Here is a 25,477-nt window from a genome sequence, read left to right as displayed (position 1 = left end):
AAAGAAGGGAAAGCAGAAAGGTGGAAGGAGTATACAGAGGGTCTATACAAGGGCGATGTTCTTGAGGACAGTATTATAGAAATGGAAGAGAATGTAGATGAAGATGAAATGGGAGATACGATACTGCGTGAAGACCTGCGTCGAAACAAGGCCCCCGGAGTAGACAACATTCCATTAGCCTGACAGCCTTGGGAGATCCAGTCCTGACTTAACTCTACCATCTGGTGAGCAAAATGTATGAGACAGGCGAAATACCCTCAGACTTCAAGAAGAATGTAATAATTCCATTGCCAAAGAAAGCAGGCGTTGACAGATGTGAAAATTACCGAACTATCAGTTTAATAACTCACAGCTGCAAAATACTAACACGAATTGTTACAGACGAATGGAAAAACCGGTAGAAGCCGACCTCGGGGAAGATCAGTTTGGATTCCGTAGAAATATGGAAGCACGTGAGGCAATACTGACCCTACGACTTATCTTAGAAGCTAGACTAAGAAAAGGCAAACCTACGTTTCTAGTATTTGTAGACTTGGAAAAAGCTTTTGACAATGTTGACTGGAATACTCTCTTTCAAATTCTGAAGGTGGCCGGGGTAAAATACAGGGAGCGAAAGGCTATTTACAATTTGTACAGAAACCAGATGGCAGTTATAAGAGTCGAGGGACATGAAAGGGAAGCAGTGGTTGGGAAGGGAGTGAGACAGGGTTGTAGCCTCTCCTCGATGTTATTCAATCTGTATATTGAGCAGGTAGTAAAGGAAACAAAAGAAAAATTCGGAGTAGGTATTAAAATAAAATAAAAACTTTGAGGTTCGCCAATGACATTGTAATTCTGTCAGGGACAGCAAGGGACTCGGAAGAACAGTTGAACGGAATGGACAGTGTCTTGAAAGGGGGGTATAAGATACACCAACAAAAGCAAAACGAGGATAATGGAATGTAGTCGAATTAAGTCGGGTGATGCTGAGGGAATTAGATTAGGAAATGAGACACTTAAAGTTGTAAAGGAGTTTTGCTATTTGGGGAGCAAAATAAGTGATGATGATCGAAGTAGAGAGGATATAAAATGTAGACTGGCAATGGCAAGGAAAGCGTTTCTGAAGAAGAGAAATTTGGTAACATCGAGTATAGATTTAAGTGTCAGGAAGTCGTTTCTGAAAGTATTTGTATGGAGTGTAGCCATGTATGGAAGTGAAACATGGACGATAAATAGTTTAGACAAGTAGAGAATAGAAGCTTTAGAAATGTTGTGCTACAGAAAAATGCTGAAGATTAGATGGGTAGATCACATAACTAATGAGGAGGTATTGCATAGAATTGGGGAGAAGAGGAGCTTGTGGCACAACTTGACTAGAAGAAGGGGTCGGTTGGTAGGACACGTTCTGAGGCATCAAGGGATCACCAATTTAGTATTGGAGGGCAGCGTGGAGGGTAAAAATCGTAGAGGGAGACCAAGAGATGAATACACTAAGCAGATTCAGAGGGATGTAGGCTGCAGTAGGTACTGGTAGATGAAGAAGCTTGCACAAGATAGAGTAGCATGGAGAGCTGCATCAAACCAGTCTCAGGACTGAAGACCACAACAACAACAACAATAATTTCCTCGATAGCTTTTATTCCAACCGTCTACCGCCGAGTTCAGTTCCCAGCTAGATACGTCACCTTCGGTTAGAGTGGCGTTCATACAATACTAAGACGCCACAAAGCATTAGACTACGTTATAGTTTGAATGGGAAACAGCAGCAATATAACACCTGCAATCATCACGTATATAAAATGATTAACAAACGCACAGTGGAATTTTAGACTTTATAGCCACCCACAGATATGAGAAACCACGTACCGCTAATTATTAACAAACACACAGTGAAATTTCAGACTTTATGGCCACTCACTGATATGTGAAACCAAATTCACGTGGTCGTGAAGTTGCCGAGAGAAACGTAAGTGATGCTAGTTGTGAGTTAACGAGCATTGCGCTCTCCTTTAAATATGTGGCCGAAAGAGTCGGCCTACAATAAATATGAAACTAATTGTCGTCGAGGACCGTGTGCTACGAAGGGCGCAGATTTACCATGAGATGGGGAAATTCACAGGCGTCTATTGTCTATTGAGGCCGAAGCACTGTAGTGTGCGAGTGAGACAGGCGAGAACCTACGTCATAGGGAAAACCAGTAGAAGCATTTTGTGGCCAAGGAGACGTAGCAGCGTTAAATATGGCAGACCTAAGATCGGCCATAAAAGGAAACATTCATGAAAACTATTTAATTCTGTAGTAATGCAGGGAATGAAGCCACAGTAATTTTAATTTGCCATCTCTCCATAAATTTTCATGGTGATCCCAACAGTGCTTGAATATTGATCATATCTATAATAGTTTAGGATTTACTGTTAAGTCGGCCGCTGTGACCGAGCGGTTCTAGGCGCTTCAGTCTAGGGTACTGATGACCTCAGATGTTAAGTCCCATAGTGCTTAGAGCCATTTGAACTATTTACTCTTAAAGTGAAATTAACAAGTTTTTTAACAAAGACCTGAATGCTAAAATCTGAACGCTTTGGTCGATCATAACGATCGACATTTCATATAGAAGCGCATCATTAAAATGGATAACGTTGTGTATATCAACTCTGTAACTTTATTTATTTAAAAGATACAGTAAATTTAAATTATCAGTATTTTCAGTTAAGCAACAGATCATCATTTCCTCCACAATAAACACATTGAACGACGACAGCATGACACCTTATTGAATCATTAGGTAATAAAATATTTGTTGTAAAGTTTAGTGCATAATAGTTACTTTTGTTCTTTATTTACTTATCAGAAAGCACATCGGTGGGAGGCTACTGGCCGTGACATTCGAAGTTAAGATGGAAATCGTATTGGTTTTATGTGAAAGAAATTAACGTTTATTATGTAATGGATATTATTGTTACTTTATTAGAACGTGAAAATGATCTAAAATTTCGCATGGGTAATGAAGTGGAGTATCGAACTTGTAATTCGCGATGAAATTGTGAGTGATCGAACTGTGTCAAATGGATACGCGCTCGAGTGTAACAGTAACTCTAAATACGACCACTTTCGCTATTAGTTTGCTTTCTGAATAAACATTATTCTAACAAAATAGCAACTATGTGGCCTATATAATTTATGGGTCGTTAATTTAGTTCCCGATATTGTTATTACTGTTATTATATGTTATGTTAACTTCGTATTTCGAAAACTTGCCATCAGCCAGACTAATTAAAGGGTCACAAGTGTCTGATTTAGGGCGTGTAATGCGACACGTGCGGTTAAACCCCTAAACGAGTTTGAGCCAAGACATTTCGACGATGAGGAACCGCATGTGAGCCCGAACGTCTTTGGGATGTTAGCTCACATAGTCGAAAGTCTAGTGTCACGGTGAAAAGTAGGAAACGCAAACTACGTCTACAATAGACAAACATCCTTTGTTGACTTCTAAAATTTGAAATTTTGTTTTATTTGCTATGTTTCCGTGTTGTCTTTTTGTTCTTGAGGCCTCTCACGCTCTTTCGCAGTTTTACAAGTAAAGTGTGAGCTATTCCGTATTTTGCGAATGTAATGAAGTCTTATTTGTGCCAGAATCTTTTCGCTTTATATAAAGTATTTTCAGAGATCAATGTAAGAAATGCAGCTTTCCTTACAGTTCGGGTTAGCTAGATCACAGACAGTTCTAAAATTTGAAACCGCCGTTACTACTTACGTTGTTTGGCACTGCTTTATCTCCATGCGTTTTTCTACAAAAATCTCTTCGATTTTTAACACGCTGCACTACACTGACACACAATATTTGCTCGTACGTATTTTTTATACGGCCTATTTCATAGTTCCTGTTAAAGGTTTATAAGTTCTTTCGATAAAATTTGGATACGCAATCCCTATTCGAAAACATACGGCTCGGGTATAAAATACGTTTGAAGGTCGGATCGCTCTCTAATCTCCATCATTATGGTAGGCACACAAACTGAGTAAAGGGCGCCATCATCAGTCCCTGTTGTATCATGACATCACACACCATTATCGTCCGACTACTGCGAGAAACAGGTACGTTCGCAGCTAAGATGGTTGCCTGTAGTGATCCACGGACGCGCCGCAATCTCGTCTTTGAAGAGAAGGCTACGTATTTCGTCACGTAGAAGAGAAGCCGGTGGCGAGTACTCTAAACATTGTCCAGGCCACGGGCTCTAGCAGACAACACTAGTAAAAACTTATTGTTTCCGCTGCGTGCGTATCGTGAAGACAGAGATGTGAAAGCGATCCGATCTGCAAACTTATCTCTCATAGAAACGGTACATTTTCAGACATGGGTTCCCTGTCAAAACATTATCGGCCAATGTCCGCTCTACAACTAGACGCCTGTAACAGGAACTGTGAAACTCCGTATGTTTCCATAGTCATCTCGTGCACCTTGCATTCATCGCTTATAACGCGATATCCTTTTGTTGTTCCTCTGTTTGTGTTTTTAAGGAAAATCACAATTATTACAATGACCAGAGAAGGTGCTTCAAATAAAGTAAAAAACCTCTGATACAAATAAGACATCGTTACAGTCGCAAAACACGACACAACTACCATATAATTCGCAATATGTGTAGCTTTGTCTCTTAAATTATGCACTGCAGGCAGCCAGTACCATACTAACAAGCGCTAACTCTATAATTGCTACCTTTAAATTATACTGCTCGTTCCTTTCTTTGCATCTTTTACCGCAGTTTGAAAATTGTAATTTTTGCAAACTAATTCATTTTCAGAGTCCGATGCAGGCAAAGGTAATTGAAGGCACAGGGGAAGTTCTAGGACGTATTCTCATTCCAAAGTCAGAATAGCTGCTAAAGCCAGGACGGCTCTGAAGAAAGCAGGTAGAAAAGCAAAGTGGGCACTCTAGGAGTGACCGCATTCTTCAGTACAAGCGATTTCTGGCCTGGAAAACTTGACTCATGGCTGGGCCTACACATATTTTCTCTATAAGCACAATAAACAACATTAAACTTGTTAACTGTGTGTAGACGTTTGGTGTTTGAATGTTATCCTTCTTGGGCTACTTCCTTCGACAAGTGTTTTTAATGTTTCATTAAAGTGTTGTACAACAGAAAAATCTCATCAGCTGAAGGAGGTGAAAACTGAAGTGCAGAGAAAAAGAAGTACACATGCCTTCAACTAATGTTCCAATATTCAATAAAACCGTATATTTGAAGCTGAATACAGCAATAATTATTTGAGATGTATAAAACATTGGTGGACTTCTTGCCGCGTCAGTTCAAGGTAAAACCTCAAGCTTTCGACGATTACCTCCATCGTCTTCGTCAGGAAACACTGTCAAAACAGCTGCTATGGTGGCCTTATGTAGCCCATAGACGCCTTCTGATTGGCCAGTAATTGCGTAATGCTGTCGCAGATGGTGTCAATGTCTACGCTGGTGGCACCACTGCTCCCGTAGTAGTGTAAACATTGCGTCGAATATCTCTGCCCCTTCTCTGTATCGAGAGTTCACTTTCGTGCACCGCTAGGATTATATCCGCTGTCTTAAAGTTCCTGTCGCACACTCTTATTTCTGCAGCCCCTTTATGCACAGAATCCCAGTATATTGGAGCTTTGGACAAAACTTTTGCTTCATCAAAAAGTGTTTTATGTTTGTGTGTGAGGCTGTGCTCAGCCACTGCATGTATCTCCATTTATCGACTGTTAATGTACCGCTGATGTTCTGCACAACCGTGGGAAACGGTGCGAATGAAATGAACGATGTAACTGCTACCGCGCCCATAACGAATGTTATAAATCCCAGACTGGGACTTTCCTTAACAGGTCGTACCATCTGCTTCATCTTCTTAGGAGGTCGTCTTCCTAAGACTCTGTCTATTCTCGACACCGTTCCTCATAAGCGTCTTCTAACGAAACTGCGTGCCTATGGAATATCACCACTGGATTTGTGATTTCCTGTCAGAAGGTTCACAGGTCGTAGTAATAGACGCAAAGTCAAAGAGCAAAGAAGTAATATCAGGTGTTCCCCAAGGAAGTGTTGTAGGCCTTCTATTAACGACATAGGAGACAATCTGAGTAGCAAGTCTTAGATTATCTGCAGATGACGCTGTCATTTACTGTTTTGTAATGTTATCAGTCAGCTTTGGGTATCTCGAGTTCGTTTAAATTTGGCATGGTTTTTTCGTTGTTTCTGCAACTGTGTTCTGACCTGATTTGTGTATCATTGGTGTCAGCTCCGTTTTTTGTTAATTTATTTGGTATAAATCTCTGAATTGCTGTCGTTACTTTTACTCTAAATCCCAGCTACATCTGGTCTACATTTGCGTTGTTAATTTCCAAGGAGCGGAGATTGCCTCTCAGGACACCCAAAGGAATGGTCATCTGGATATTTTAATATACATTTTTTCTCTTATTTTCGCTGAGTTTGGGAGTTACGGTATTCAGTCTCGCTTCTACAGCCCTTTCACTAACGCCTGTATCCGATTTGATGCTCGTTATTAGCTCAGAATTATTTTAGCTAAGAGGTCAAGTGTGTTTTCACAACCGTTTACTATTCGAGTGGGCTCATCAACTACTTACTCGAAATATTTTATATTGAGAATAAATTGAAGACACCACCAACTACACGTATAATTGTATGAGTCTGGTACGGGATTGAAATTAAACTCGTTTGCTTTGAACCATTCGGCAATTCAGTCACCTGAGGTGGGAGGTCAGTAAAAAGATCCAATTATTCTGGTTGTCGAGAATGACATCTAGCCATACTAACTTACAACAACTGTGTGCTTCATTTTCACTACAAGGTAAAGTACTTTTAGCCGGCCGCGGTGGCCAAGCGGTTAAAGGCGCTACAGTCTGGAACCGCGCGACCGCTACGGTCGCAGGTTCGAATCCTGCCTCGGGCATGGATGTGTGTGATGTTAGGTTAGTTAGGTTTAAGTAGTTCTAAGTTCTAGGGGACTGATGACCATAGATGTTAAGTCCCATAGTGCTCAGAGCCATTTGAACCATTTTTTTCAAATGGTTCTGATCACTATGGGACTTAACATCTGAGGTCATCAGTCTCCTAGAACTTAGAACTATTTAAACCTAACTAACCTAAGGTCATCACACACATCCATACCCGAGGCAGGATTCGAACCTGCGACTGTAGCGGTCGCGTGGTTCCAGATTGAAGCGCCTAGAACCACTCGGCCACTTGGGGGAAAAAAGTGTGTCTGATGAAATTGTGTGAGGGGCGGAACGAACGCCAATATCTGTTGTGCCAAGTGCCACACTGGAGCCGTCCCACTACATGCTAAACGATGTTCATCAGTGTCCACTGTTGCGCAGCCTAAACATAGTGGAGTGTCTGCCAAATGAATCGCGTGCCGCCGTTGATTCGTTGCGAACTTCCTATTTATCACCACGTACCATGTTGAGCGTACCGACGTTGGGAGGTAAACGTACCGTATAACGCGCCATATCTGTAGCCAGTTCTTGTCTGGGTACTTCTTTTCCAGGGTATTCCTGGGGCACCGGCGCAGTAAGAGTTGGTATACGTCTCGCGTCGTCGGTAGTCGTGTTGTTGGGAAGGAATCTCTGACATAGCTAAGCTCCAAAAAAAAAAAAAAAGACTGAAATGTGACAGCTTCGGTGAAATATGGCCCACATTGACTGGGGGCAGCACTGAAGTGGGCGCTAGTACATCGGCCAACGCACCCGAGATATTGCGAAATTGACCGCGCCACTGTCGGAAAACCGTACTGACGAATAACGCCCGTGCCTTTTCATATACGTTCACTAGACAAAGTCCACCCTCTCCAGGTGGTAGCGTAAGCGTTGTGTATCGGATCTTAAACAGGTGTCCCACACTCACGTAGGTTCCGAAAGTTGCTTGTATCCGTGATGCCATTGTGCGCGTTAAAGGCAGGACATGCGCTACGTGAGTGAGTCTCGGTGCTAGGTATACGTTAACATAGGTCACCCTCTGAATCATATCCAACGCTCTTAATTTCTGTAACAGCACCATTGTCCGCATCAGCTTCAATATGCATCGGTAGTTATCCGCTGCTGTCCGCTGCACATCCGTGTGGAACGTAATACCTAGGCATTTTATGGTCTTAACTAAGATGAGCGGGCCTTCCTCCCCCGGTTGTAATCCTCTACCGACATTCATGCAGCGTGATTTTTGTAGATTAAGCACGCTTCCTGCCGCCATCCCGTATCGCTGTATCCATCCCAACGCCGTACGTACTTCTTCGCCTGTCCGTGCCACCAGCATCACATCGTCAGCATAAGCGCGGCAATGAAAGGTCAGTTGTGGCAACGGCACTCCCTCCAACCGTCTTCGGAGACCATATAGACAGGGTTCCAAGGCCATTGCATACAAAAATATCGAAAGGGGGCAACCTTGACGAACTGACCTTGAAATAACAATGTAGACAGTGCCCCGTCCATTCACCGAGACCTTTGATCGTACGCCGTGTAACAGTCGCATGATCACTAGGATGAAGGCCTGTGGAATTCCCAATCTGCCCATCACCGCATGCAAAAAGGTATGATCCACTCTGTCGAACGCATGATCGAAGTCAATAGCGACGAGTGCCCCACGCACTCGGCATGCCGCTGCTAATGCGTTGATATCTCGGTAGTCACCGAGCGCCGTATGTACGTTACTCTTACCGCCGAGGCAAGTTTGGCCTATGAGAAGTCTATCAGAAAGTGAAGACCGCAGGCGAGCCCCAAGGATGCGCGCGAAAATCTTATAGTCGCAGTTCAAGAGAGTGAGTGGTCTATAATCTCCTGGATTTCTGCCACCGCGTGGTTTGGGTATTGGGATGATGATACCCTCCGTGAATCCGGCAGGTATCTCAGTCTGCGGTAACAGGAGTTCGTTTTACATCTGAATCCAGGTCCGTCCCATGAGGTATGCAAAGGCGCGGTAAAATTCAATTGGGAAGCCGTCCTGTCCTGGGGACTTGTTCGGAGCCCCCCTGGCAATTGCGTCTGTCAGCTCGTCCTCTGTTATCGCTGTGATGAAAGTCTCTGCATCCAGTGGTGGTCCTCTATCTGGCATTTCCGAGATGACATCATGTAGTGTCTCGTGGTTCACATGTACAGGTCCATATAACTGGCGGAAATAATCGGTAAACACATGCGCAATATCACGCTGGTGCACAAGTTGCTGGCCAGTTTCAGAGATTAGTTCCCTGATCAATGTCCTGCGTCGTCGTTGGCGTTCACGTACCACGTGGTGCATGGAGGGGGTTTCGGCAGCAACTGTGTCCGCCAATCTCGCCCGGATCATTATACCTTCCATTCTTAGTCTCGTCAGCTGTAATAACTTGGCTTTTATCCAGCGCATGGCAGTGTGCCTTTCCGGCGATGGTTGTTGGGTCATCAGCTCCCTCAGGGTTGTAAAATAAAAATCAGCCGTCGTGCGGTTCCACTGCGATTTGTCCTGCCCGTATCGTATCAACGTTCTCCGTAACGTTGGTTTTGCGCATTTAACCCACCACTGGAGAACCGAGGTGTATGCTCGTTGGCGGCGAACGCAGGTCTCCCAGGCCGCCTCTATCGACCGGTGACATTCAGTGTCGCGTAAAAGTGCACAATTCATTTTCCAGTAACCCTTACTCCGCCATATCTTCTGACGCGTTAGTGAAATCGTACAGACGTACGCCATATGATCCGTAAAAGCCGCTGGCCAGATTTCGGCATCCAGTATCGTCGTCCGTAGAGCTCGTGTCACATACACTCTATCAAGTCTACTCGCCGAGTGTCCCGTGACAAACGTATAACCCGGTCTGTCACCACGCTGCAGTTCCCAGGTATCCAGAAGCGCCATTTCGGTAATCAACGCACGCAGTTCCATGCATGGCACATAATGAGGTACTTGGTCCTTTTTGTCGACGACACAATTAAAGTCGCCGCCCACTGTATAGTTATCAAAGCGTCCAGCGAACAACGGTGCTATCTCTTCGGTGTAAAAAGTCGCACTTTCTCTTCCCTTCCCTGGTGAGAATCGCCACACCGCATCCAGTTTCATCGTGCACTGAATAATGTGCCTCGTAACCGTAGAACTCTGGCGGCGATGTGAAACGCACTTCTTGTAGGAGAACAATATCCACGTCCGCAGCGCGTAACATAACTTTCAGCATTTGAGTTTTAAGCGGTGTCCGTATGCCATTAATGTTTATCGTGGCAATGCGGTACGCCTGGCTTGTGTTCATCAGTTGTAGGGCGGTGTCATTAAGCGTCTATCTGCACCCCCGGCGCTCCTCAACACACTAAGTTGGTCAACATTTCCCGACCCCTCCCGGCCTCTGGCCAGGACTATCCTCAATCGTCGCGTTCGTATTTTCATCCTGTTCCTGTTGGTCCATTTCTTGCGCCCAGTCCCCCAGCATATTTCCGGAACTGGTCGAAGGATGGGAGGTAACGTTGTCATCGCTCTGATGTGGGACAGTTGACATCTCCACTTCCGCCTTCCGGTCACCAGAAGGAGAGTTCAAGTTATCGTCGCTGTGTAGTTCCTGCATCGTCATCTCGGTACCTGTTGAATCCACTGGTCTCAGCTCGATACTGTCGTTGTCATCCACTGTCCCCTCGGGAATATGGCTATCGTCAGCAGAAGTCAGTCGACGCTTCGTTCTACTCTCTGGCGAACGCTGTTTCCGTTGCCTTGCTTCCGAATCGGCTGTTTGGGTTGCGTATCCTCCGTCTTGGGCCTGGCCTATCACGCTCTCGGTGGAAGCACTGGCAGCCACCACGGATGAGCCTGGAGCGGCCGTCAGCTGCATCTCTTGTGTGGTGTCCTGTGTCTACTGTGGTGGAACCGGTGGTCGGAGTTCCAGTCCGTTAGTGTCCATGTTCTCTATAGGGGGCAGCTGCTGGTGCCTATCGGAAATCTCCCTCACGTCGCCTCTCAGGGCTTCCACAAAGGTCAACGGTAAGACAGTCGTCTGTTGTGGCGTCTGAACGTCATCCCGTGGAGTTTGCACTAAACGTCGCTGGAGGCATTCCGAGCGGACGTGACCTTCTTTCCCGCACCCCGAGCAAGTGCGAGGTTGCCCATCATAGATTATAATCGCTCGACAACCTCCTATGTACAAATAAGAGGGGACGTGCTTGCGCAGTTCTATCCGTATTTGTCTCACCCCATTTAAAACGGGGTACGTGGTAAAACTCGTCCATTTTTCGGCCACATGGGATAGAACTGTACCGTATGGTCGAAAGGCGTCGGTAACAAGTTCAGACGGTACCTCAAACGGAAGTTAGAAGACTCGTATAGTGCGGATCCCCATTCCCGCGTGACCGACTGTAACCGCACCAACATTCCCGTCGGCATGACAGAAACGATACCCGTTCGGTGATCGTTGTAGAAGTCTTTCGCAAGCAGCCTCGTCAACAAGCTTGACATAGACGACGCTTGAAACGAGCGATAAATTGTTTCCCACGATTTCCTGTGGATCGATTTTTACCTCTTCTCTGAAGAAACGTTCAATCTCGTGTGCCTTTGGTCGTGTATAGGACGTTCGCAAAACTGAACTTCAAAGTCGTTTTTCTGTACGAGTGTGCCATCTCGTTCTAGACTCACAACACCGCACACGGTAAGCTGCTCCGGCGTAAACAAACAGGCGCGCGCCCCACAGCGCGGCCGGCAGGCAACACGGTCCGCACTGTGTCACTGCCGAAGGCAGACTGCCAACTGAGCTACCCAAGCACGACTCACGACCCGTTCAAAAATGGTTCAAATGATTCTGAACACTATGGGACTCAACTGCTGAGGTCATTAGTCCCCTAGAACTTAGAACTAGTTAAACCTAACTAACCTAAGGACATCACAAACATCCATGCCAGAGGCAGGATTCGAACCTGCGACCGTAGCGGTCTTGCGGTTCCAGACTGCAGCGCCTTTAACCGCACGGCCACTTCGGCCGGCTCACGACCCGTCCTCACAACTTTACTTCAGCCAGTACCTTGTCTCCTACCTTCCAAACTTCACAGAAACTTCCGGCACACAGTTTTAATCTGTCAGGAAGTTTCATATCAGCGCACACTCCGCTCCAGAGTGAAAATCTCATTTATAAAACATAAGTCTTAATTTGAGGAAGAAAGTTCTGAGAATGTTTGATGGTACTAGAGTGAGCTCTAGAGAGTAAAAATGGTAGAAAAAGACTGAGACTGGAATATATCAAACAAATAATTGAGAGGACATAGGGTCGGCTTAGGAGACGAATTCGCGGGGCGCTGCATCAAACCAGTCAGAAGACCCACGACTGAAACGAGAGTGAGAGAGAGAGGCAATACCAGCACAGAGGAAGAGAGAGAGAGAAACAGAATTTCTCATTACATTTCATGTAAGATTAGTGTCATATTGGAGCTGCAACACTCTTACAGCTCTTTGCTGTTCTTTATCCATGTAAACGATTTAGGTGACAGACTTAGCAGCCGTCTTACGTTGTTTGTGTTTAGATGATGCTGTCGTTTACCGACTAGTAAAGTCATCTGAAGATCAAGACAAATTTCAGAACGATCTAGAAAAGATATCTGTATGGTGCAAAAATTGGCAATTGACCCTAAATAATGAAAAGTGTGAGGTCTCCACATGAGTGCTAAAAGAAATTAGTTCGATTACATGATAATTCAGTCAACCCTAAAAGCCGAAATTCAACTAAATGCGTAGGAATTACAATTACAAGCAACTTAAATTGGTAGGAACACATAGAAAATGTTGAGAAGAAGGCTAACCAAAGACGGAGTCCGCGTTCTGTTGGCAAGACACTTAGAAAATGTAAAGAATCTACTAAAGGTGACTGCCTACAATACGCTTGTCGGTCCTCTTTTACAACACTACTGCACGGTGTGGGATCCTCACCAGACAGGGTTGACGGAGTACATCGCTAGAGTTCTAAGAAGGGCATCACGTTTTGTATTCTGATATCGGATATACCATTAAAACAAAGGCGGTTTTCATTGCGGAGGAACCTTCTCCCGAAATTCCAACCATCAGTTTCCTCCTCCGAATGCGACAATATTTTGTTGACACTGTCCTACATAGGGAGAAACGATCATCATAATAAAACAAGGGAAATCAGAGCTCGCACGGAAAGGTATAGGTGTTCGTTTTTTCCACACGCTGTACAACATCGGAATAACAGAGAATTGTTGTGACGGTGGTTCGATGAACACTCTGCCAGGCACTTAAATGTGATTTTCAGAGTATTCATGTAGATGTAGATGTAGATGTAGATGCAGATGTACGGTTTTCGAATACTATCATTTCCTGGCGGGGCTTTGTGTGTTTATGATTACCTACCGCGATTGGGCAATTTCGATTTTAATTCATTTAATTGTGGTCACAGGCATAGAAAACCTACATCAACAATCACTTGTTCCGCAAATAGTCTTTAAAAAAGCACACCATATATACATTGTAGTCTACTAATATTTTGTTCATGTCAGCAAATAAAATAGTCGTAATCGACGTTGTTAAAAAATGAAAAAGGGAGACAAGTTTTGGCTAATATACAGGGTGCGTCAAAAAATGTATACACACTTTGAAGCGTCATAGAAAATTTATTTCCCATTCTACAATGTTAAATTTCTGAAAATGGAAAGTTTAAAGTACGATTGGAAAAAGAAATGTACTTTTCAAATGTGATAAATATTCAAACTGGTGGCCTTCAGCATCAATACATTTCTGAGTACCAGTCACCACTGATTCCATACATCGTACCAAAGTGTCCAATGAGATTTCTGCACACACCGCCTGAATCTCATTCAAAAGTATGTCCAGGTTACGTGGTTTACGTTTGTACACCTCATCTTTTACTGTGCCCCAGAAGAAGAAATCCAGCGGCATGAGGTCTGGAGAGCGTGCAGGAAACTCGATTGGTCCCCTGCGTCCTATCCACTGGTCTGGGACATTGTGATCCAGGTATGCTCGTACGTCCCTGTGATATTGCGGCGGGACGACATCTTGTTGGCAATAAAACTCACCATTACCGTATAATGCACGAATGGCAGGGAATATGATGTCAGCAAGCATTGTTAGGTACGGCTCTCCAGTAACAGTACCTTCAAAGCGGAAAGGCCCAATGAGTCCCCTTGCAGACAAACCACATCACACATTTACACCAGGCAAATTCACAGCCTTTTCAACTGTAATGTGAGGATTATCTTCCGCCCAGTACACACAATTGTGCCTATTGACAGTTGCATTGAGTTTGAATTGGGCTTCATCCGACCAAATTATGCTACCCATAAATCCAGGTTCACGTCTCACCATCTCCTTAACCCATTCACAAAATTCTAATCTTCGATCTGGATCGTCGTCACTTAGCTGTTGCACCAGCCTTGGAATGCGCACACGAAACTTGCCTTTCTTCAGAATGCGTAGCACATTACCAGCACTTACATTACTCTCACGTGCCGCTTGCCTTGAAGATTTTTGAGGCGAACGCTGAAACAGTTCCAAGACCGCAGTTGTGGAATCATCACTTGTACCTGTATGAGGTCGCCCTGATCGACCTTTATGCACATCACACACTGTTCCATGAATTTTGAATTTGTCTCGTAGACGTGTAATTGTTAACTTTGAAGGTGGTCCTGTACCATACTCATTCTCCACCGTCTTCGAACCGCAGCTACATTCTCAAACTTCCATTACCACTTAATTATCTGCTTCCGCGCTTCAAAGCTCAAACGCACGTCTGCCATGTTGCAGTTACTTCCTTGCCACTGCTGCTACCTGTTGAAGAAACAAAACATTACTTTCTCACAGATATTTAACCTTTTAGAACGGGAAATAAATTGTCTATGACAGTTCAAAGTGTGTACACATTTTTTGACGCACCCTGTATAGAGCTTGGTGGAAAATGAACATGAATTTAAACAACTTACTGAGATTGGTGCATTCACGAAGAAACTCTTACTTGCACCAAAATGGAAGATTATAGCATTTTGTACTCTTTATCTAATTTTGTTGTGTGTCCTGTTTCAGATCGTTTTGAACTGATCAACACGGTTTGTAACAGTGGAGTTTTGCACAAATCTTGTACGGACCAGTGGATATTTCCGTAAATCGTAATTAACTCGTTCTTTCAAATAAGTCATATTACCACTACTAACAAGGAGGCTGAGTCGCTAGCCTCGGCTGTAATAGCAGCAGATAAACGACAATCGCAGTTACTCCGATTTTTGCTTTCCTCAACGTGTGTACTGCTAATTAGTGTCACCTTCAGCTTAGTGGGACATCACTGATTAGGAAACGTTACTTACTATATAAGGTAGTGTGCAACTCGTCGCCTTTCACAGTTGTCTTCACAATATACGTATACGGAGACTGGCCCATGACAGCAATGAGCAGCAAATTGGTAATAATTCTGTTTGGCGCGTGCTTGCTCGTGCTACATGCACCTTACGCTGCTGCCCAGGAGATAGGTATTCCCGAATTCTCTTTTGGGCCAGTGGGTGGTGACGATGGTGCTCAAGAGATAGACATCCCCGAATCCCTTCCAGAGACAGTGGATGGCGACGATGGTGCTCTGGAGATAGGCATTCCCGGCGATGGTGACTTTGGAGGCGAGCTGCCTACTGGAATCGGGCCAGTCATCGAAACGAGCAGCGAGGGCAGCAATTCTACAGAACAGACGACAACCGAGACCGAGGCCGAGGCGGAGGCCTCTACCACCGAACAAGGTACGTCGACTCAGTTACAGCTGTGTTTTGGATAGTGCTGGCAGAAGGCGGACGTAAGGAAAGAAGGCGCGTACACCAATGGCTGAATCATCACTGCCCATTCTGGCAAATTCTGGCATCTTCCTTTCCTGTGGTGGTTAGCGGAGGGGGTTTGGCATTGATTTGCTTACACCGGTGGAAAATTTGTTATATGTGTATGCAAGTTACGGGAATGATTGTGTAGAATGCTTGTTCATAGTGATGCTGGTTTCTTCTGCCGTGGATGAATATCTGAATGAAGCGACAGTGAGAAATGCCGAAACTTACACTGGTATTATTGAATGGCAATGAATGGGATGCCAAGTTAAATAGTTCAAGCCGACGGACGGATCAACATCAACTGTACCTCATGATTTCATCCGATGAACCGAGAACGAGAGGCACTAGTCAAGACTCGGAAGACCCATAAGTAGGAACACCGGAGCTCTGCTATGTTTTCTCTGCTAACTCTAAATCACTAAAGAAAAATTCGGGAATGGTTCCGCCAAGGAGTCCGCAATTCATTTCCGTCATTCTTGCACGCAACGTGCGTGTTGGTTCAAATATATGAGTACCATAAACCTGTATACTTTGTCCAATTTGCAGATTCAAATGCCATTATCATGACTGTTTTTAACTTCTGTGATACTTATGTTACTGAACATAGGGGCTCTTGTATGAAAGGATTACATGCCGATTAATACAATATTTTCTAAAGTGCAGATGAAGTAATAGTAAAAACTAGAGTGGTCAAAGTTAGCATGGATCTGGGGATACACTGACTTTCCTCTACTTTATCTACTGTCACTACCATTCCACTGTTGGTTCTCACTTCAAAAACACAATGAAACTTTGACCACCCACAAATAAAAACATTGATCTTAAGTTTTTTAAGTGTTTTATTACGCCTTAAATAAGAACAAACCCAGTATGGTATATAAATCAAACAGTGTGCTCCATTTTCAAAATTATAAATATAACGATAGGTATTGGGTTGGAGTATCACATTCATAGCTTTAATGCTAGTTGAGTGTAATTCCTTCGCTTTCATCCCTCTTAAACGTAAATCCTTATTTCAAAACATCCGTTGCAATTAGAATTAAGTTTACCTGTTCTTCATTTATCGAGTCATTATCTGACACTTGTGGCAAAACAAACATCATTGCTTGTTTCTGAATATATTTGACATTGCTTGCTGCATCTGTATCACACCCTGAACCACAATAAATTGTAATTTGAACAATATATGACTGACATGTATTTATCTTGCCTGTGGGCACATTAACAGTTGCAGATCAGCCTTCATCTGAATACTGATGGTTAATGTTCGTATTCCTTAGTCCCATACTGTCATTGGCGGCAATACTGTTTAACAAATTGTATTTACGTAGAAATAATGCGCATGACCACAGAAGTCGTAATATGCTGGCAGATATATAAAACTCAACAAAAAGCAAATCCGTAGTCTACTTCTAGAATTAATCCAGTAACATACATGACATAGATAAAAACTCCGATAGCTTTGCAGTTAAATGATATCGGTGTATTCTGCACAGCCAGATTTTAACACCTTTTTTCCTTTGCAGTTGTAAGTCCCAATAGGTTCGCCAACTATTGCGCAAGAAATTCGGCTGTACATGGTGCCATCTAGCGTATAGTGATGGGACTTCAGCAACAAACACTATATGGTGAACACGCAACTGACAGCCAGCAGATTGTAACACTATTGGTGTATGAGTTGTCGAATCAACCACGGCAATCAAAGTATAGACATTTTACGGGATTGTAATACCGCATTACAACTGCTTTGCACAGAACATTCGTTATACCTTTCGTATACGGCTTATTCTCAGACTCCACATATGACCTCGGTGCAGATCACGTTTACTCATACTTAGTGCAACACTCAACAACTTCTGTCTACACAAATGCAAATGAAATCGTCCACGCTGCGGAACAGTGCCAGCTGAAATGATCGTCTATCTGGAATTTGTGCTTCTCAAACTCTGAATAAAACACTGAGATCTTGCTTTATTAGTAAGATGTCAAGCTAGAGACACTGAAGTCTTTCTGGTTATACCTAAGTGTATACTGCCATCTTATGTCCCCTTACAGAAAAGACAGCAGTTTCGAAAACTTTCCTCTGTAACGGGATTCGATCCGAGTACCTCCAGGTCTAGCGCTTCCGTACTAAAGCGACCTCGGTTACGGAGGTGGTAATGAATACTAAACAGCCGCAGAGCATAAGAATACTTTCTAGTGTATGTCGCGAACACCAAGGGTGCAACACCAGAATATTCACAATAAAATCTGTAATGGAATGTATGAGGAAGTATTAGATTCTGCAGACATCCATAAATATAGTAAACCAAATTATTATGACTATGAAGAAATGGATTTACACATGCATGACGGCAGTCATATCTCTAGCATCACGAACAGAAATAAAAACCGCAGAGGGCAATAACGTTACGAGAATGTATTTTGTTTACTTTCGAAAACTTGTAATCATGCATTATTTTAAATGTTCATTTTAAAACATCTTCAGTCTTAAATTACGCTTCCCTTGAGTTTAGCTTATTAATGTTAGTTCTCATTATCTTTTGAGCTAGGGATTTTTTGTCATGTCTTCATTGCACAATATCCTGCAGCACGGCTTCCCCTATACAGAACAGATTGCTGTGGTGAGTAAGTTCTTTGTATATCGGTTCAAGTATTACTAATGGAGCTTAGCCACTAAAAAGAGTGATGAGAGCCAACAGGGCTTTTAAGCTGTGAACTGAGGCTAATGATTAAAACTTGTGTTCAGCTATCATACTGGTTCACTACCAGAAATGTTTTTCGAAGTCGAAAGTATTGCAAAGAACTAGGAAAGTCTTCAATGAATCAGAGACTGTGCATAGTTTCAGACGGTGAAGGAAGCAAGAAAAGAAATGCCAACACACTTTTCAAGGAGTCGTTACAGCATTTCTCTGTACGCTTGAGCGAAACCTGTTGAATATGAATCCTTCGTATTTCGGTTCATGAATTGAGAGTTTGGTATACAGTTGAAGGTGGTCTTTCTGGGACATTAAGTACTACAGCCTCAAAAACGAGACACTATATGCCGCGTCTGCACCTAATAAGAAAAGTGCTACTAGAACTCTAAAAAACTACTTGTTGTGTTTGTTTCTTCTAAAATGAAGTGAGTCCAACATGTCACATACATTATCGGCTATAATTGGAGGCAGTTTCTCACTAAGACAGTAACAATCACAGATCGTAGTGTTGCAACATGCCAACAAATATAGCTTGTTTATACCCTTATATCCACTAAGTACTGCACTCCAAAAATTATAAATATTGTAAAAGAAATTTAAAATTTTTGACCTCATTTTCAGAATCCCGTGTTGGCAAAAGCAACTCGAGGCACATTGCAAACTCAAGGACTGCATCTCACGCCAAAGCCAGGACAGCTGCTAAAGCCAGGACAATAGCCAAAGCCAGGACAATAGCCAATGCCAGGACAGCTGCCAAAGCCAGAACAGCTGCCAAGAAGGCAAGCAGAGCAGTGCACAAAGCGTGATCACAGCTTCAACCTGGATTCTGCGTCTCCATGTTATCAACTAATAAATGATTAACTTGTGTTGTGTATCCTGATTTGGGCAGGTTATTTCTCCAAGTGATTTTGAAGTAAAGATCTTGTTTAACGGAAGAAACAGTGTCGCTACATTTCTAATAAATTTGTACCCCTGAAAGAGATATCAACCAAGATATATATCCACAGATTGTAAATGAGTTACCCCACTCGAGCATTGAACGAGAACATTAACACTTCGATTTCAGTAACGAAGGAAGACGAAGAGAGGTTGAGTCACTCTTTAGTTTTATTCGTATTAGCAGTTTCGACTTTTGTTACAGGTCTCTTTCAAATCCAGTACCTAATTATTGCGAGAGTAATTTCGTCAGCAGTGCGCAGATTCAGAGTATGTCCACCTTCTTTCGTTATATTAAAAGCGTTCTCAGTGTCCTCAGACGTCATTTCCTCAACTTTGGCTTTCTTTTATCACGAGAATGAGCGCCATTATGTTCTCTAGTAGGCATGCGACACGCTACGAAAGTGTACAGAATGTACTAGAAGGAAACGTCACTATTCAGAAATATGAGGGGAACGATCATTCGAAGCCAAAAGGCTAGTAAACATGGGCTCTAATACACATGCCGGCCGAAGTGGCCGTGCGGTTAAAGGCGCTGCAGTCTGGAACCGCAAGACCGCTACGGTCGCAGGTTCGAATCCTGCCTCGGGCATGGATGTTTGTGATGTCCTTGGGTTAGTTAGGTTTAACTAGTTCTAAGTTCTAGGGGACTAATGACCTCAGCAGTTGAGTCCCATAGTGCTCAGAGCCATTTCAACCATTTCTAATACACATGCCTTAAGATCTAGGAGTATTTGTTCGTTTTCATTACCATGCAGCTCACTTCTTTTGCAGAACGAGTGCCCACAGCACTTAATGTACGCGCTTTAGAGAACATGTTTACTAGACTATTATTTCTTGTTTTTAGGCCGAGCGGCTCTAGGCGTTTCATTCCGGAACCGCGCGACTGCCAAGGTCGCAGGTTCGAAGCCTGCGTCGGGCATAGATGTGTGTGATGCCCTTACGTTAGTTTGGTTTAAGTAGTTCTAAGTTCTAGGGGACTGAAGACCTCAGATGTTAAGCCCCATAGTGCTCAGAGCCATTTGAAAGATTTCGTGTTTTGTTCCATATTACCTCCACCCGAAGTACGGAAATCAAAGAGCTTGAGCAGAAGAGATTTGTTTCGAAGTACTGACAATGAGGAGAAGCTCGATGCTCCCACCGTATGCATTTTAGAACCCATGTTTACTGGACTTTTTTGCTCTTCGTGTCCTAGACAGTGGTCACTCAATATGTGTTGCTCTTCCCGCTCCTTACATACGCTACCAGACCTGGTAACAATACCAAAAACGAACAACACGAAAGCACTGTGGAGGCCGCCCTACGTCTCACAGAGAATTGCAATTGCGATCATTTACATACTCTCTGATGTATCACACCCAACATCGTCCCTAATATGTTTTAGCTAGTCAAGTCATGATGTGCCATTTGCAATTTCCGCATCGAATGCTCTTTATAGCGCCACGTCTACAACTCCAGATACCGTAAAAGATCACATTAAGAGCCCCCGCTTTCTCTTGAGACTCTTCTACAGACGTGGCTCTGAGCACTACGGGACTTAACTTCTGAGGTCATCAGTCCCCTAGAACTTTATCACAAACCATAATAATTATACAGTATTAACCCACTTCCTTATCTGATTAGTGGGTCATAATAATTATACAACTGGAAATTGTGTTGCAGCTAATTACAGTTTTCACGTGAGCTACAGTGAGTATTACATACAATGGGTGTTTAATATTAGTACCTAGGACTTATATCTATTTCTTATAACTAGTTCCTATCACCTACAGCGTCACATGTGTGCCAGTGAGATATAAACCTACTTTGATAGCCTTGCTCATCGAGCTAAACCCGAAGAGCGTGCCCCTGGCACTGGGCAGCCCACGATGTTGATTCGCTGCAGTTCCCTACCATAATTTTCCTAAACTAAGTCCTGCAAACTAACTTATCCTACGGCATATCCGGTGCATGTCCTTATCGGTAGCATTGACCCCCACTCCCCCTAATCCTGCACGGGCGGATTCCCACTATGATGGAAAATCGGCCAGTCCACGCACAGGCGGTATGGGAATAGGGCTCTGCATGCAATCAGTGTTGGGTGTCTCAGTTATTTAGTTCATGTCCCTCGAGTACTCTGTTAAAACTTTCCGTGATACCTCGTTGGCCAATGTATTTAGCAGTTGGAAAGTGTCCTCACGTCTAAGTAGTTGATATGTGTCGTGGTTTGGAAGTCTGTCTCGAAATGTAGTCGCAACATGATTGAAGGGAGGCACTCGTAAACCACATGATCGGGAGTACCCTCTGATACGCCACAGTCACTCGCGGGTGTAGCCCTCTTCCTAAATCGACATGGATCAGTCCTCGTGTTGGCTCAAAGTATTTCATGTCCAAACGCTACGTCACATCTGGTATGAACTGGAAAAATCTACGTCCAGTTTCTTCTACCTCCCAAGACCCCTGCCAAAGTTCCTCCCCTCGTTTCCTTATTTCCCTTTTGTCCTCCACCCTCGCACCCATCATGTCTACAATTTCCTCATAATTCCCCTTTTTTGATCAGTAACAAGCCGCTTGTTCCCTTATTTTGATGTACAGAGGGCAGAGCCCCATTATGACTAATAGGGCCCCCAATGGAGATGTTCTGTAGGCCCCCACAGATCTCAATACCATACTTCTGTGCACCCTTCTCACTGTCATGGCGGGCACAACCCTCGTGGGGTCCCGCAGAACTTAGAACTACTTAAATCTAACGAACCTAAGGACACCACACACATCCATGCCCGAGGCACTATACGAACCTGCGACCGTAGCGGTCGCGCGGTTCCAGACTATAGCGCCTAGAACCGCTCGGCCACCGCAGCCGGCTCTACAGACGTGTTTTGCCATCTATTCCTTTCCACAGTACATCTGCACACTTAATTCTTAGCATCCTTTGCAACACCACGCTTCAGATGCTCACAGTTTCTCTTCTTCCGGATTTAAAAAGCAGTGAATGTGTTGACTATTTTATGGTGCTGCCACCGCGATGCGATGCTATCACACCGCAAACTGTCCAGCTAGAGCGGCCGCCCTTTCGCCTCACTCACACAACCATTACCCGGGGTGTCTCTTCTCTGATGTACGAGACGTTCAAATGGTTCAAATGGCTCTGAGCGCTATGGGACTCAACTGCTGAGGTCATAAGTCCCCTAGAACTTAGAACTACTTAAACCTAACTAACCTAAGGACAACACACACATCCATGCCCGAGGCAGGACTCGAACCTGCGACCGTAGCGGTCGCGCGGTTCCAGACTGTAGCGCCAGAACCGCTCGGCCACCAGCGGCCGGCTGTACGAGACGCTCGTTTAGTATTCAGGTTAGTGTATATGACTAACGAGCTTGCAAAATTCTGCTACACACCCAATCTCCGTACTCCGCACGCTTGACTGAGGCGTAAACAGCGTCACTAGACCGTACTGCAACCTAAATGCTTTCGAAGCTCTTTCGGAAGATGGCTGCCTAGTGCGCTCGCACACCCGCCCGAACTCGCTGAATTACTTACAGCACTGCAGCACTGTCTGCACTTTACTTTGTCTTTTCAGACTCGATACGTTAGACAATTATGCAGTGGGCAACTAAACGAAAAACCTATAATGAAAATGAAATTAATTAAAATCCTCTCTGCGTGGTACAAATATTCTGGTAGTTGTTCTGAAACGGCCTGAGGGAAACGTGTTAGCGAACTCCAAGCCAGTGTGTACAATTATTACGTCCAGCTACAAAATATCAGGCCCAAAAGTGGAATAGCAGTAAAGGTATCGTATAGCAGGGATATCAAAAATCCCACTTTTACCTACACACTAGTAAAAGACAAATGTATTCGTGATGTTTTTGAAGGTATCTCCCCTCCCCCCCCCCCCCCCCTCCCGTCTGTCCAAAAAGTTTCGAGCCTGGATTAGTAAAAAATACATGGTGTTTCAGGAGGAATCGTAAATATTTTAGAAGGTGACAGCATTCGCGAATTGCAATAAAAATGTCATATAACATCTGTACAATTTTCATTGCGTACGGCTGAATTCAATGCTTTTTCCTTTCGTGTGTTGACACAACGGTTGCTATGTGTTTTTACGGGCGTATTTATCGAATGTCAGTAGTTGACTGTTAATCTTCACGCTGTGAAGTTGTGCTTTACTTCAAGTTGAAGTTTTTAGTCTGATTTGTTGACCTAGTCCACAGTATCGTAGCGTGTAAACATGCCGCAGGTATTTACATATGCTGAATGTGCTGATATGGTATCTGTGTATGGGTTTTGTAATGGAAACGCTGTTGCTGGTTGTTGAGAGTAAGGCATACGATTTCCTAACCGCAAACAGATTCAAGAGATTTTACTCGTGTGTTCGATATACTGCATGACACTGGTACAGTCCCAGCATTCATATTGCATCTGGACGTGTAAATGAACAGATTGTGGATGAAGAAGAAGGCATTATTCGGTCTGTAGAACGTAGCCCTTCAACAAGCACACGTAGAATTTTTTGCACCTGTTGGTGTTCCACATACAAGAGTATGGCGGGCATTACTAATGCTCTGGCTGCAACCGTATCATTACAGCTCATTTAATACCTTCGAGCAGGAGATAGATGATTGGAATTTTGTCAATTGATACTTGAAAATCGCACGGTAATCCCGTTTTTGCTCTTCACTGATGAAGTCATTTTCACTTTTGACGGCATCAATAACACTCGTTTTTCACATCAGTGGTCTGACGAAAACCCACAAGCCATTGTGGAGACACATTTTCAAGAAAGGTTCTCTGCAAGTGTGTGGTGTGGTTTGACTCGCAATCAGTTGATTGGGCCTGTTGTGTTACCGCATCGTCTTACAGCGTCCCCTTACCTACACTTACTTGAATTCCTTGGATTCCATTGGCTACAAGAATGCGTATGTTCATCCAGCGTGATGGGACTTCTACACATTGTAGTCGTCAGGTGAGACAACATCTAAGCCTAACATTCAGCGGAAGATTGATCGGTGGATATGTGCGACCTGTGCTGTGACTCGCATTGGTGCCGTTGCTAGGTTGGTATCCTTTAGTTGGTGTAGTTACGGTTGTCGTCTTCTTCTTGTGTTCATTGGCGCCACTCCGTTTGCAAGCGTTGTCTGTCCGCTAGTGGCAGCAGAGGCGGTTATCGATATCTAGTAACGGTGGCACTATCTTTGGGGCAACGTTGTGGTTTTTCCGTGTCATGTGAGTCGGCAGTTCGGTTGGGGACGGACGAGGAACAAGGTCCGCGCAGCGCAAACACGCCGAGACCACTGGCGGCACGCATCCACTGCCCGATGGAAGGGCTGTAGTCGCGAAGTTTACAACCTGGTTGTCAACTGGATCCAGGAAGTTTAAGTTGAGTGGATCTTAATTCAAGTAGTGAATCCTTCACCATTGTGAGATCTCGCAATTTGCTTGTGTGTTGCGGCTCGCAGTGTCGCCGAGACGAAGAGCAGCAAATGAAGCGTTTGGGAAAGGAGAACCTAATTGGCCTTCCTCCACTTCTTATTATTAATTGTTGCATTCTATATGTTATTATTTATGATGTTCAACCAGTGATATTTTTCCTGCTTAGTGGCCGCTAACGCCCCAGTTACATGCCCTGGAGCTTAGTGTATGTTACGGCAGTGTACTTTTCCTCCCGTTGCCGCTGCTGTCCGTTAAGGCGTGTAGTTCGACAGCTTCATTGATTTGTGGGCCGGGTGGTGTCTTTCTTTTTCCTACTCTGGTAATCGTGGTTGCTATCTGCTTCTGGATGCTCTAAACACCGGAGACTGAAGACATAGTGCTGACCACCGGTTCCGGCTTGGGTGTGTTATTCCATCGTTGCATTGGTTATCGCACGTTAGGTTGAAACACGTATGTAACGCAGCAGCGATGGCGAGGCATTGTAGCATCTGTGACCAGAGAGTATGCGCTTGACCGCGCGAGTGTTGCGAGCGGTTCTCAGTCAGTAGTAGTCTTTGCGAGTTAGTTGTCGCTATGCAGAGTAGCAGTCAGTCAGTCGTTGCGAGTCTGTCAGGTCTGTCGTTGCGAGTCTGTCAGTTCAGTCGTTGCGAGTCTGT

The 25,477-nt window shown here is 44.1% G+C and overlaps 1 protein-coding gene across 1 annotated transcript; it reads left to right on the top strand.

Annotated features, from left to right (window-relative positions):
* Positions 1-15,288: 15,288 nt before the first annotated feature.
* Positions 15,289-19,409, top strand: LOC124603400. Its single transcript, XM_047136393.1, has 2 exons — positions 15,289-15,693; positions 19,092-19,409. Exons 1-2 carry the CDS (start codon positions 15,345-15,347, stop codon positions 19,274-19,276), a joined length of 534 nt encoding a protein of 177 aa, XP_046992349.1. The 5' UTR covers positions 15,289-15,344; the 3' UTR covers positions 19,277-19,409.
* Positions 19,410-25,477: the final 6,068 nt, after the last annotated feature.

The sequence above is a fragment of the Schistocerca americana genome, chromosome 1 (genome assembly GCF_021461395.2).
Source record: "Schistocerca americana isolate TAMUIC-IGC-003095 chromosome 1, iqSchAmer2.1, whole genome shotgun sequence".
Classification (NCBI taxonomy): domain Eukaryota; kingdom Metazoa; phylum Arthropoda; class Insecta; order Orthoptera; family Acrididae; genus Schistocerca; species Schistocerca americana.
This window is presented reverse-complemented; position numbering and strand designations above follow the sequence as displayed.

Coding starts and splice junctions, on each gene's coding strand:
- LOC124603400 (XM_047136393.1), top strand. CDS start 15,345: ATGACAGCAATGAGCAGCAAATTGGTAATAATTCTGTTTGGCGCGTGC. Junction 15,694..19,091: donor GGCCTCTACCACCGAACAAG/GTACGTCGACTC, acceptor CCTCATTTTCAG/AATCCCGTGTTGGCAAAAGC.